Source organism: Neoarius graeffei, chromosome 5 (assembly GCF_027579695.1).
Source record: "Neoarius graeffei isolate fNeoGra1 chromosome 5, fNeoGra1.pri, whole genome shotgun sequence".
NCBI lineage: Eukaryota > Metazoa > Chordata > Actinopteri > Siluriformes > Ariidae > Neoarius > Neoarius graeffei.
In genome coordinates this window covers 31,632,581-31,647,882 of record NC_083573.1, presented here as the reverse complement: position 1 = coordinate 31,647,882, position 15,302 = coordinate 31,632,581, and the positions used below count along the sequence as shown (strand labels likewise).

The window sequence follows — 15,302 nt, the reverse complement described above, 5'->3', positions numbered from 1 at the left end:
CCACTCAAATGGATTTATCCACTTTAAGTTATTATTTAGTTTAACTTATTAAAGCTTAAACGTAGGAACTGATTTATTGAAATCTTGCTTTAATTTAATCATCTGGAGGAACGAAGAGATAAGGTGACCATATGTGAGCTTGAAAGAATTATAAAGGACCCTAACCATCCAAATCCTGTGTTCCTTCCAAGAATGGTGGCCTACAAGTACGCAACTAGGAACAAAAGTTGTCTCGCAATACCATTATCAGGAACTGAAAGATATAAGAAGTCTTTTATCTTAAGAGCATGTCACCTCCTAAACATCCATCCATCCATCCATCCATCCATCCATCCATAACCTGTAGTCGCTTATCCTGTGCAGGGTTATGGGCAAGCTGGAGCCTATCCCAGCTGACTACGGGCGAAAGGTGGGGTACACCCTGGACAAGTCACCAGATCATCACAGACCTGACACATAGACACAGACAACCATTCACACCTACGGTCAATTTAGAGTCACCAGTTAACCTAACCTGCATGTCTTTGGACTGTGGGGGGAAATCCACGTGGACATGGAGAGAACATGCAAACTTCATACAGAAAGGCCCACGTCATCAACGACTGGGGTTGAACCCAGAACCTTCTTGCTGAGAGGCAACAGTGCTAACCACTACACCACCATGCCGCCACTTCCTAAACAACGGGGCATAATCAAACTCTATGTCTTTAGAGGCTACGTGCTTCATCGACTGTCAGCTCATGTACGACGAGATTGAGTGAAATAACTGTTTTATTCTATCCACATTCGCTGGATTTTGAGAAAGAGACCATTTTTATTTTTTGCAAATTCGATAAACATAAATAAACTTTCGACAAAACGTCTGACAAAATCATTTCTGCTTTGAATATAAACAAACTGGTGAAACAACAGTAGCAATTTGTGAAAAATATTATAATAATAATTATAATAACTCTCTCATCTCATCTCATTATCTGTAGCCGCTTTATCCTGTTCTACAGGGTCACAGGCAAGCTGGAGCCTATCCCAGCTGACTACGGGCGAAAGGCGGGGTACACCCTGGACAAGTCGCCAGGTCATCACAGGGCTGACACATAGACACAGACAACCATTCACACTCACATTCACACCTACGGTCAATTTAGAGTCACCAGTTAACCTAACCTGCATGTCTTTGGACTGTGGGGGAAACCGGAGCACCCGGAGGAAACCCACGGGGAGAACATGCAAACTCCGCACAGAAAGGCCTTCGCCGGCCACGGATAATAATTCTTGAAAAAAATTTTTTTAAAGATACATTCTTACCATCAAATACTTTTATTCTATATTTTGTTGCTTTTTTTTTGGGGGGGGGTGTTTTTGTCCTCGGTTGGTTCAACAAAATGCTCCGCCATATTTTTTTTCTCTACTCACAGTATATGAGCTGATATCCTAGTAGTAGAGGAGCCAATCAGAGTACACGATTGGTCATATCCAGTGAATGTGGATAGAATATTATCTATTCTACTTTTATTTTTTGGATTCTATGACTTTGTTGGTTTTTGTTGTAAAGTCTTTGTATATTTTTAGTTCAAGATGAGTAATTATTACAATTATTATTATTACATTCCGATGTTATTCCTGTTAAGGGCTGAACTCTACTGTTCACACATCACTGAACCCCATGAAAGAATATAAAATTCCAGTCCGACTCCTGACTCGAAAGTATCATTATCATGAAGTATTGAAGATTAATTTTGATTTATATATTGAGCATAAACTCAACTCAACTCAACTCAACTCAACTCAAAGAACTAGGAGTCATGTCTAGGAACGGTTTTATAGCAGAATTTGTTACAACATATAGATTATCATGGATGCATATTTTTTCTGATGAATAGCTGAGTAATAAGCCAATAGCTGAAGGGGTGATATCTTAATGAAGCTAAAAGAAATGCCCTTAAGTCAGGATTACCCTCACGTGTCTTACCCTTTTACATGGTATTATGACTATAACAAGCATATTTATTTAAAATAGGCTCCGTGTTTAAGAGTATCTTGGTCTGAGGACTTGCTTGCTGTAAAAGCAGCTATTTTGCCCATGGATTAATGTCCTCTGAACTTCAAACTCTCGTGACAAGAGGTGTGTCACAGCTCAGAGTGGAAAATCAAAGCTACAAATGGAACACACATCCTCATTCTTGCTGTTTACACTGAGGTTTTAAGTGTGTGGTGTTCTGTCAGATATGCTAAGTGATACACAATACTGATCCAGTGTAAGAAAGAGTAAGTCATGTGCGTGAGTGAGAGTGTGTGTGTGTGCGTGCGTGCGTGCGTGCGTGTGTGTGTGTGTGTGTGTGTGTGTGTGAGAGGACCGTGTATCACCGCGGCTTGTGAGTGACTCTTTCCAGCAGCCCCAGCAATTTCCAATGACAAAAGTGCTCCCCCTCTTTTTGCCTCTATCTTTTCATCTGTTTATCCTTTCATCTTGTTCGTCAGTGTGGCCGTCCCACTCTCGAACCCTTCGGCCCCCTCTTTTTCTTAATCTAACCCACCGTTTTTCACTTGTTTACTTCCTCCTTCATTTCTTCGGTTGCTTTTTCGCGCTGGCGTACTTGCTGCCTCATACTTCTGTAACCCTTCCTCTGTCCTGAGTGCCATCTTTAAGAAGAGGCTGTTATTCAAAGGTTCGCATAAAGCGAAGACAGAAATTCGCTTTATAAATATTAGATTGTGTCGACAGAAGTGTGCACTTCGACACAGGAAGTGGGCGGCAGGGGGAGGAGGTGTGGGAGGGCACAGTGGAGAGAGGAGGTGAAGGAGAGAAAGGGAGGAGGAGATAGAGAGAGGAGTGGGGAGCAATTTCCTCATCCCCTTACGTTATCTGGTTCTTCCTCTCATTGGCTGCACACTGACAGGGGCTGAGAGAGACTCAGAGAGCGGTGTGTGAATGTGTAAAAAGGAAGAGAGAAGGGCAAAACGCAAGAGAGATAGAGACAGAGAGAGAGTTGAAACAAGTGCACACATAAGTATCAGTATGACAAAGACGGCTCCTATAGCAGCGATGGATTACTCCCATTTGTGGTTGCCAGGTATGTGTCTTTGCTTCCTGTGTGGTTACCAGGTTGGACTTTTATTGGGTCAGTTATATGCTGAATGTGGTAGAGACAGAACGAATTATTTATTAACCCAGAAGCTTTCCAAATAATTACATGGGATGGACAGAGGACAAGAAGCGACAGCAAGAGAGACAGAGAGATCAGAGCATTTTTTTAACATAGTTACTGGGAGACCAAATGGTCTCCCAGTGGCCAGATTTGGTCTCCTAGTCAATGCCAAACCAGCTTCACTAGGAGACCAAATTTTAAACCAAGTTATGTCTTATCATTTGGTTCAATCAGTTGCAATTAATTAACCAAGTACCATGTAAGTATACATTTAACAAGGAAAACGAAGATCTATGTTCTAAGATATACTGTACACACGATCATGTTGGTTAAGCAAAACAAAACTAAAATTTGGTTACTGAGATGGCTGATGTCAGAATCCGATGTCATTACTGTGTGAGTGTCTTTGACATAACATTTGTGCTTGGTAATTGCTCTTGATAGCTGTGTAGTCACTGGAGTGTGTTTGTCTGTATGGTGATTGGTGAACCATTTTGCATCACAGAATATGCCACAGCGGTGCAGCCGCATGGACTCTGGTGCCTGTGATTGTATTGCCCAGACCAGTTGGTCTCCTAGTGGAAAATCCTTAAAAAATGCTCTGAGAGAGATGGATGTCAACGTATTAAAATGTACCTAAGCCTGATACAGATTTCCTAAAAGACACCCATTTGGAAGTCAAGTCAAGTCGAGTTTACTTGTATAGCGCTTTTAACAATAAACATATTGCTTAAACATATGCTTATTCTCGGAGTGTTAGGAATCTAAGCCATTATCAGCCACGATTAGTTTACATGTCGAAGGGTTTTTCATAAACTGCTTACAAATCCTCTTGACAAGTAAGGGTTCGTATTCTAACTGCTGGTGACATACTGTAGATTTACTAACATTACAGTGACAAACTTGTTAATGTTCAGTCATGTTGCTCACAAGTAATCCAAGCATGTGTGTCGAGAATGAATGGGTTTAAGTGAAAACTGCACAGTGCTGATAGTGCAGACTCTTCAGTTTGTTGCTGTGGGGAAACCACACACTTCAAGGATCTGTCAAGACCTACAAGTGTTTCCCTGTTACAGGGGATTCCAAGTAGGAGCTTCGAGGAAGCTAAGAATCCTTAATTAGCCAAAGAATACCCCAAACCCTGTTTTTTTTGTGTTTTTTTTTTTTTTTGTCTCAGACAGTAATAATAAATAGACGAGTTTGGAGTTTGGACTGTACGTAGTGTTGTAATGTATGTCCAGAGATAGAAATGTCAACTCTGTTTTATAAGGAGTGATGGGAAGAATTAGTCAACTCTACAATTCCTAAAACTACAGGTCCAACTCGTTTTATAGAGTGAATGAAAACCTGACAGCAAGCTGAACTGCAACCGAAAGGATTCGAGGTGAGAGAACGGGTTAACACCATCGCTTCAGTGTGTATGTGTGACATGATTTAACTGACTAATGCAGCATGGCACATCTGTTCTTTTATAGAAACGTATCAAGCGCTGCTGTAGGTTTGAGTACGTGTTTATGAGCGACGGTGACCTGCTTGGTGCTCGTACCGAATTGGAACGTATGCATGTGAGGGAGTAGGAGTTGTGTGTGTTGGAACGCATTTACGTGAGTGTGACAGAGTAGGAGTGTGTGTGGAGGACGTGGTGTTTCCTCTGTCCCTGTCTCTGTATTTCCTCCTCATCTCCAGCACTGAGTCCAAGATGGACAACAAACCAGACACATACTTTCTTTTATTGTGATGGGACCATATTTCCAAACCATATAGCATATTAGTCAATAACTATGCAACCGGGTAGAAGGGTTAAGCCAAAAGTGACGAAATCATGATGGGGTTTTTTTTTTTTTTCGAGTTTAGGAGATTAAATTAGATAAGATTAGATTAGATGAAACTTTGTAGATGATATTATAGCAGTGGTCCAAGTGAATGAAGAGAAAGAATAGAAGGAATATTACTTAAAATAAGCAAATAGTTTTGATCTAAAATGTTGACTGAAAGCACCAATCAAATAATCTTTTTTTCCCTCCACAGTCTGATAAGTATCTCTCTCTCTCTCTCTCTCTCTCTCTCTCTTTCACTATCTCTCACAAGCACACACATGTGCTGAATGTTCTGGTGACCTACAGGTGGTGTATGATGAAGTGATTATACAAGAACTGGATGTGGCTTCATATAAACTTAACCATGCATAAGAATGGTGTATGTTTCTTTTTTTATATCTGTAGAAGGAAACAAACGTCCCAATAATTATAGTAATACACGTGAGTTTTGACCTTGTGGAGGTATTTGATTTGTGTTTGAGACATTTGGACGTTTGCCTCTTGTGCATCTGTTTGCACTTAAAAAAAAAAGAAAAGAAAATCCCTAACTAAAAGAGCTATTAGATTTCTTTTACATTACGCAGCTAGAGTAAGACATCAGTCAAGAGAATCACCCGGTAATGACAGAATTACAAACATGTGTGAGTGTGCATTTATAATGTAGAGAAGGAACGCACTACTGGAAGAATATAAGAAAGAGTGTTAATGTCAGTGTGTTTAGTGGTGTGCAGGAGATTAATAATAGCCTTTCTGACAGTAAGGGTTTGGTTTAGCACATTGTGCTCCCCCCAGCCTGAGGGGAAATAGAGAGGGAAGTGAGAGACAAGCTTTAGACCTCTTTTACACATACCCCATCGTGTATGTACTCCACAATCACTTCATATGAAACTAGACCACTATCAACAAACATACACTGTATCTGAATGCCGCCATTTTATTAGTTAACCAAGTAACGTCTAAATTCGTGAGTACTGGCAGCCAAAATGACTTACGCTAAATTCAGTTCCCTTGAGCATGATTTGCTTGTGAAATTGGTGGTTGTGCACTTTATGAGGCATATTTGGAAAATTAGGGATGTTGGTAAGATCTTCAGCATCATAGTCAGCATCCTGACACGCATGTACACACACATAAATATATAAAAAGAATCTGTTTGTGACGTAATCTCAAAATATTGGCCAAATTTCACTCTAAAACCCACATAGAGTCAGGACTTCTGCCTTTACTCCAAGTGTGGCTGAAGGAGTCTGGGGACAGCGGTGGGGATTTCCTCCAGCTGCACTTCCTCCCGAAATGGTACTTTAATGGAAAAGTGCATTATCGGCAAAAATAATCATTCAAAAACATTAAGATGAATGAAAGATCAAGGAGAAATGTCAATCAACGCTAATAGTCTTAACTCCATCGTGTGTTGGTGTTTGACTCGTACAGTACCTCGTGACGATATAGCAGTACATGTCCAGTAATAAGGAACGCTATAATGGCGCGCATCAGTACTTAGCTTATATAGAGATAGAGCAGGGTTTTTTGTTTTTTTTTTGCTCAAGTATGAACAGTACAAACAGCATCTCTTTGATAACATACTCAAGAGTACAACGCTTCATTACACCATGACTTTTTCCGTACTGGTTCACTCGTATGCCTTAGTTCTATGTTTATCACTCCCTGGTGTGCGCTTGTCGAATCTTCTATGGCAATGCTTGTCAAACTGGTGACAAAAAATATAAATGATGAAAATAATTTTGTCCCTTTCAGGACAAACAAACTACAAACACGCTTCTAAAAATTAAAATTTAATTTTTTAGTAGGTTCAACTATTTATTGAAGCCAGAGAGGGTGTTTTATTATTATTATTATTATTATTATTATTATTATTATTAAACTTTCTATCCACTGACCCATTTTCATTACATTATAGATGACATTATTTATAGGCATAATAACTTTCATAAATACTGTAAACGTGAGTTGTGAGTTCAACCACCAAGACATAATTACAGATTCTCTAGAGCTCTAGACGGCCAAACCCTGACATCGTTACTATACTAAAGTATTATTTTGGTATATTTATACTTTGCTTGAGTATTATTCAAATGAAATACTTGCGCATTACTTTATTACATTTACAAGCGAGAAAAAAAAACCACTTCATTTTTACACCTTATAGTTTATTTAGACCTTTAAAGTACTTGTAAAGTACGAATCTGGGAGTTTGTTTGTTTTTGTTTGTTTGTTTGTTTGTTTGTTTGTTTGTTTGTTTGTTTGAAATCCAGCCAATGACTGTATATACAGTATATATCAATCGAATATAGGCTGAGTTTTACATCCAATCAAATTCACCAATCTAGAAAAATATCTATCAAGGATTGTGACGATATCTATTTGCGCGTCGGAATATCGTTGAAGTGAAGGATGAGCGCCTCGAGCCCTTCCTCTGTCCCAACATGCCGGAGTAACAAAGACTTGTATACAATTTGCCTCCAGAGAAAGTATAAACTCCATCTGTTTAAAAAAAAAAAAACAATGTTGAAGTAAGTTTAGCTAATTGGTTAGCATTAGCTAGCTATATTTTAAGTTTTCTTTGCTAACGCCAGGCTAGATTAGGCTCAATGCCAGTCATGAAGATAACCTATAGGCCGCAAGTCCAATTTTAACTAATGAGAAAAATTTTTTTAAGTTAAATGGCATAGTTGCTTTGAAACCAAAGCAATCTTCTAACAGCTTTAGACAAGTAATAACGTTCCTTTTAAACATAATTCGACTACCTAAAGATGTTTACGTTATACGTTTTAATACTTGAGTCCATTTCAAAGCAATGACTGTTTATTTTCACTACTTTTTAGCCTCCATGCTTCTATTTTCAATGAATTTTTTTGATACATTATGTTTATAATGTCTAAGAACACTTGGTCCGACGCTGTAGAGGACCATGTTTGGGGCGGGGGAGTGGGGGTCAAATGAGAATCAGGACTGAAATATGTGGAATGATAGTGAAAGACAGCTAGCGGGGTAGGGAAGCGTTTAATATGCAGGTGGCCGATATAATTAGTCAGTCGTTGGGGTTATTTGCATGTATTTCACAAAAGGGAAGTGAGTGTGTCTGTATGAGAAACTACATTTAAGTCGTGCGTTTGAGAATGTGTGTCTTATGGGGGTGTGTTTATGTTCAACAAAGACAATTTTTTATTTCCCAGACTGCATCAAATGGATATGTGTGCACTTTTTAAAAGTGTATTTCCTCTTATGGATAGACAATATGCTCCTTTAATTATATATTAAGTTGTGTGAGACTTGTTCAATCTATTGTACTGATATATCTAATAATGAGAATCAGGGTAATGTTATATGTTATGTTATGTAAAAGATAAAATCCTCGTTTTAAATCTTTTTTTTCACTCTATTTCTCCTTGCTACAGATTGCCATATGGTGATGTAATTACACTTAATTAATTAATGAGTTAATTTTATACACACTTTACATTATCTTACGTGTAAGGCTTCAGATAAAGAGCACATGGCACTCCATATGCCCCCTATCCAGTTCAGGACAGCTATATATGAAATTATTTCCCAAAATATGATCACTTCTTCGACGTCTAAGTACAGCACCGTTTCAAATAAGCGTACGACTCGATGTCTAAGCGATCTTCCATCGTTTTTGTCCTTTAAAAAATACTCAGCTCCGTTTTAAAAATCTTGTAGCACATTAAAGATTGTGACACACATCAAACGTTTTCATAACGAATAATACTTGTGGTTTAATAATGTAAATCATTTATCATCACGGTACATCTGGTGTATAGTGTCACATCCCTGTTTGTAATTTTACTTTATGTCCTTTCAGCTCAGTAGACAAAGCGAAAATCCTGTGTAAATGAAATGCCACGGTACAGAATCAGATTTGCTTTCCGCCTCGGTGTGAACACAAACTTGAGTTGCCTTCTTGAGTTGATGTGCTTCATAAGTGTGTGTGTGTGTGTGTGTGTGTGTGTGTGTGTGTGTGTGTGTGTGTGTGTGTGTGTGTGTGTAATGCAGCTGTGTTTTCCAATATCTCCCCATACATTGCCCCTCTTCGCTGTTATGAGAACTGTGTGTAATTTCAAGTCAGCATTATGAGATGAGCTCAGGTTTCTCGAATGGTGTAACTTGGAACCTGGGGATCCATTCTCTTGCTTTGGTTTGCCTCAAGTCACTTAAATGTTTTTTCCCTCTCTGTTGTTGTTGTTTTTTTCCCCTCTTTCAAATTGTTTCCTTTTGCACAGTGGATGAAAGTTTTTTCTTTGCTTTTCAGCTCTCCCTTTATCATTGCTACGCTTGTCTCTGAGCGACGAGTCATTTTTCATCTATCATCGACTTTGCTCAAGTTTTAACAATTAATTATTCACGTCGTCTTTTTCCTGCAGATATCAGAATGTCAAAGCCAATAGAGGTCGAAAATCCAGCGGCAGACTCTCCGATGGAGAACACAGGAGGTACGTTAATGCGCGTGTGTCTGCGTGAGTGACAACGTCAATCATGAAGTACGCTCATTCAGCTGCTTGCTTGGAGATTTCATTCTTCTCTCTCTGTCTCTCTCTCTCTCTCTACCTGTGCGTTTGTGTTAGATTCAGAGAGGAATAGTTCAGACTCCAATAATCAGGTAGGCCTTTATTTTAAAGTAATGAGTTGACTATAGTTTTGATGATCGCATTTTTCCAGTTGGCTAACCTGTTTCCTTCCAATAGATTCCGCCAATGAAAACCAACCCCTTCTCACTCTCTCCAACACTAAGCGCCAGCAACAAGGTAAATGACTCACTTGAAGTGTGTGTGTGTGTGTTTTTCTGCATCGCTGTCTGATTTGCATGTTGATTCACAGATATATAGAATCAGGTGCAAGTGTGTATATGAGGCGTTCGAAAAAGCTGACATCTCATACCGTATAAAGCCTAGAGACACAAACAACAGCTAGAAAGAGCACTATAAATAAGGAAATCAGGAAGACAGAAACCTACTGTATGTCAAATCTTAAGTCAGAGTACGTACTACTGGGTACGGGACACACTGGAATTCTGGGACATGAATCGAGAATAGTCGAGACAACTAATCAACACATCCCATAGACGACACCATGATCAGTAGGGCAAGTATTTTTTTGAGGAATGAGTATGTGGTGTGCTGCACACGCTGCTTATGTGCATTATGAAACGAATTGTATTTATTTCATCTGTTTCCTGTTGGAAAGTAGTTCACTGTTGTGTTTTGGGTTTTTTTTCCACAGAATATTCTCAAATAGCATAAGCTTCTTAACAAAAGTATAGCCTAAAAATTACCATAATGCAAACGCTAAACCAGGTCTAAGTTTGTACTGTTGGTACATGTGGATGTGAGAGATATATGATACCAGTCAAAAGTTTGGACACACATTCTAATTCAATGTTTTTTCTTTATGTTTATTAATTAAAAGACACTTCGTGTCTTAAAGTAATGATGGATGTCGTTTCTCTTTACTTAGTTGAGCGGTTCTTGACATAATACAGATTACTACAGTTGTAGAATAGGGCTATTTACTGTATTGTTATTAATTATTTACTGTTTGATCTCAAACGCATTAAGAAGGCAAGAAATTGCACAAATTAACTTTTGACGAAGCACCTGTTAATTGAAACACATTCCAAGTGACTACCTCATGAAGCCGGTTAAGATAACGCCAATAGTGTGTAAAGCGTCATCAAGGTAAACTATATATATATATATATATATATATATATATATATATATATATATATATATATATATTACACTACCATTCAAAAGTTTGGGGTCACTTTGAAATGTCCTTATTTTTGAAAGAAAAGCACTGTTCTTTTCAATGAAGATCACTTTAAACTAATCAGAAATCCACTCTATACATTGCTAATGTGCTAAATGACTATTCTAGCTGCAAATGTCTGGTTTTTGGTGCAATATCTCCATAGGTGTATAGAGGCCCATTTCCAGCAACTCTCACTCCAGTGTTCTAATGGTACAATGTGTTTGCTCATTGCCTCAGAAGGCTAATGGATGATTAGAAAACCCTTGTACAATCATGTTAGCACAGCTGAAAACAGTTGAGCTCTTTAGAGAAGCTATAAAACTGACCTTCCTTTGAGCAGATTGAGTTTCTGGAGCATCACATTTGTGGGGTCGATTAAATGCTCAAAATGGCCAGAAAAATGTCTTGACTATATTTTCTATTCATTTTACAACTTATGGTGGTCAATAAAAGTGTGACTTTTCATGGAAAACACAAAATTGTCTGGGTGACCCCAAACTTTTGAATGGTAGTGTATTTTATATATATATATATATATATATATATATATATATATATATATATATATATATATAAAACATATTTTTGTTGAGCACCTTTTTTTAACCACATAATTCCATCCCTGTGTTCGAAATCGCTCACTCATTCACTACTCCCTACATAGGGAATTACTATATAGAGGACTATATAGTGAGCTCATTGGTTAAATGAAAAATGCTTTCGGACACTACTCTGTCACGCTGGTATTTGCGTAATTACTGTCGCACAATTAAAACGTGCCAGATCAGTTGGCTGGTGGGTTTTCAAAATAATAAATACATGCATGTGTTTTTGTGATAAATCCATATTATACTGAACGTATAATTTCCCACATTAATCAATACAAAGTACCTGCATCTTTCAGTTTTTTTAAATCAAGGTTGAATACTTTGCCGCTGCCTTTTATTAAATCAAATTTGAGACTTTTAATTTGATTTCTTTCAGCGCAACCGCAATGCATGATGGGATATATTGCTTTGGATAGTGACCATCAGTTGTACACTACTTTTCGTGATGCATTGTGGGATATTTTGAGTGCACTATACTGTATAGAGTGTAAATAATTCTCACTAAGGTTTCGGACAGCACTACAAAATGGCGTCCTCACTGTATAGTGCCCTATATAGTGAGTAGGGAGCGAATTTGGACACAGGGCATATCTGTTCCATTTGTTATTTCATAGTTTTGATGTCTTCAGTATTGTTCTACAATGTAGAAAACAGTCACAATACAGAAACACCTATGAATGAGTAGAGTAGGGGTGTCCAAACTTTTGATTCTTGTTGGTGTATCAATGAGTATTGATTATCCAGTGAACAGTAATCACATCATATATAATAAACATTCAGGACTTAATTAGTTTTGTATTGATGTTGTCAATTATATAAAGCTGCATGGGTAATTACACATCAAACTGTAATTCTCACAGCTGAGTCGTTAATATTTCTAATGGTTTAAAATTCAGTCCGTTTCCGGAGATCACAAGTTCAAATCCATGTGATGATGATGATGCCACAGCCATCTGTGGCTGAAAGCTCAAGAGAGCAGAATTGGCCGTGCTTTCAGGGAGGGAGGGAGGGGTGGTATACTCTCTTGGCCTTGTCAATTACAATGACGCTAGCCAATCGTTGATGTCTGTGAGCTTATGTGTGTGGAGGTTGGTGGATAGCGCCTTCCTCCAAGTGTGCTACGTCGTCTGAGCAGCAGTTCTTTATGCGCCTCGGAGGAAGCACGTAATGACCTTCACCCTCCCTGGTTGGTAGCATCATGTGATAGAGGAGAGCTGTCTGGTGGGTGGGAATAGTCCATCCTTCCTGTGCCAGGACCTGGTCGTGCCAGGACCTGGTCTTCCCAGGCAGTCTCCCATCCCAGTACTAACCAGGCCATTAAGGCGTATTGGGCAGCACCAATCTCCGTTTCCATAGGCCTCGGCCTCTCACCTATTAGGGTTACAGTGCGGGGCTGGTCCTCTGGTAACCGCAAAAGTTTGACTCCCTACTCACATCTCTATTGTGGCATGCCTCACCAAATGGCAGTAGGTACCATTTTTATGATGGTCTTTGGTATGACCTAACTGCGAGTAGAACTCACAATCTCCCGGTCAAGAGGTGGCCACGCTAACCACTAGGCCAGCTCACGGTGGTGGAATAGGCCATGATTAAATTAGCAACAGTAAGAGTGTACATGCGGGCAGTACGGTGGTGTAGTGGTTAGCGCTGTCGCCTCACAGTAAGAAGGTCCGGGTTTGAGCCCCGTGGCCGGCGAGGGCCTTTCTGTGTGGAGTTTGCATGTTCTCCCCGTGTCCGCGTGGGTTTCCTCCGGTTTCCCCCACAGTCCAAAGACATGCAGGTTAGGTTAACTGGTGACTCTAAATTGACCGTAGGTGTGAATGTGAGTGTGAATGGTTGTCTGTGTCTACAGTGTGTGTCAGCCCTGTGATGACCTGGTGACTTATCCAGGGTGTACCCCGCCTTTCGCCCGTAGTCAGCTGGGATAGGATCCAGCTTGCCTGCGACCCTGTAGAACAGGATAAAGCGGCTAGAGATAATGAGATGAGATGAGATGAGATGAGATGAGATGAGATGAGATGAGATGAGATGAGATGAGATGAGATGAGATGAGATGAGATGAGATGAGATGAGATGAGATGAGATGAGATGAGAGTGTACATGCATAAAACTCAGTTGTAAGAACCGGGACAGGATTTCCCAGGCAGTCATGCTCTGGGTTTTCGGAAATGTTAATCTAATTTTGGCCCAAAATGTGCAACATTTGGATCCAACATAATTAGCGACCTTATTGAACAATATTCCTCTTTGACTTCTGAAATCTCAATACCTGCACATTCGCAAGCGACCGTATTTCTGAGTGAAGGACTCATGTGGTTAAGGTTGATTTTCACAACCTAACATATGAAGCATATGAAATTTGGAACAGCTAAACCTCACTGAAATTGCACATTTGAACCATGCTAAGTGTGTTTGTACAAATCATGCCAAAAAAAACCCACCCTTATATATAATGCTATGTGCTTGAGATGGTGTACAGGTGCAGAAATGGCTTCCCTTTCTTTCTCAGGCCAAGGTGGAGGAGTGTGGAGAGATGTCTCCAGCTTCAGTTCAGGCCACACCCACTCAAACACCCCTCCCACACACACAGCTGATGCTGGCAGGAAGCCAGCTGGCAGGAGTAAGACACACACACACACACACACACACTATGCCAGCCTTCATTCTAAGATTGCGATGTCTGTTCCGTCTAGTACACGCTAAGCTTTCTACCGCCATCATGCTTCCTCACCCAGAATTGTATGCAAGTTTAGTATTAGAAGACTAATTTAATATTGATCAATTATATCATATATATCAAGTATATTCATTCTTTACTGATAAAGGTAAAGACTTATTTTATACATTGTATATAGAAACATATACAGTGTCCTTCACAATTATTGGCACCCCTTGTAAAGATTACTAAAAACGGTTAGAAAATTGTATTCAAAGAAAAACAAATCCCTCATCAAGGAATGATTATTTTCAACAAAAACTCTTGTGACACTATTACTGGCATGTTTCCCATTTAAATTGTACCTCATTTCTGAGTTGATTGGAGTGTGTAGGAACTTTCAAGCTCTAATCCATGACTTCCTGATTAACTGGGGAACAAATATGAGGTGACACAGAGGCCAAATTCCCTTAGTCATAAGCGATCACGCAAACCAAACGAGGGAGAAGTGTGTTGACCTTCATACGTCAGGGAATGGTTGGGGGGGAAAAAAAAGCCTACTCGCCTGAAAATGCCCAAAAAAAGTGGACACCAACTGGAACTGTTACAAACTCGCCTGGAAGAGGACCCAAGTGTATTTCGCCCCCGTGTACAGTGAGGAGGAGGGTAAGAGAGGCAAAAAATCCCCAAGGATCACTGTTGGTGAATTTCAAGAAAAAGTAAAACCTTGGGGTTTCCGAGTCTCTAAAACCACCATCAGACTCCACCTCCATGCCGACAGGTTATTTGGAAGGTCTTCCAGGAAAAAAAAAAAAACTTTTCTGTCAGTTAACCACAAATGTAAGAGCCTGAAGTTTGTGAAACGCTACTACAACTTTGACTGAAACCCTGTTCTCTGGTCTGATGGAACAAAAATAGAACTTTCTGGCAATAAACACTCACGGCGGTGGGTTTGGTGTAAAAAGAAGAATGGCTATAATGAAAAGAACCCGATCCCAACTGTAAAATATGGTGGAGGTTCTGGGGCTGTTTTTCTTCCAAAGGCCCTGGAAACCTTGTTAGGGTCCATGGCATCATGGACTCCATGAAATACTGGGACATTTGAAATCAAAATCTGGCCATCTCAGTCCTCTGAATACATTTATTTCAATTAAAGGTTGGACTGACTTTTCTCATTTTTTCAAGTGTGAGATGAAGCAACTTCACCAAAAGGTGGATTTTTACTATGGGTGGCACAATGGTGTAGTGGTTAGCACTGTCACCTCACAGCAGGAAGGTCCTG

General features: G+C 39.5%; 1 protein-coding gene across 4 annotated transcripts in view; it reads left to right on the top strand.

Moving 5' to 3' along the window:
- pou2f2b (POU class 2 homeobox 2b) overlaps positions 1-15,302 on the top strand; it is an 83,593-nt gene that overhangs the window by 43,246 nt on the left and 25,045 nt on the right. For 2 of the 4 annotated variants that reach the window (XM_060921542.1, XM_060921544.1), the window contains exons 1-5: positions 2,889-3,071; positions 9,367-9,435; positions 9,568-9,602; positions 9,688-9,747; positions 13,874-13,984. In XM_060921542.1, the coding sequence (XP_060777525.1) occupies positions 2,930-3,071; positions 9,367-9,435; positions 9,568-9,602; positions 9,688-9,747; positions 13,874-13,984 (417 nt within the window). In that variant the 5' untranslated portion in view covers positions 2,889-2,929. Of the gene's footprint in view, positions 1-2,888; positions 3,072-9,366; positions 9,436-9,567; positions 9,603-9,687; positions 9,748-13,873; positions 13,985-15,302 lie in introns of those variants that run through there. The other 2 variants (XM_060921543.1, XM_060921545.1) reach the window with 2 other exon arrangements.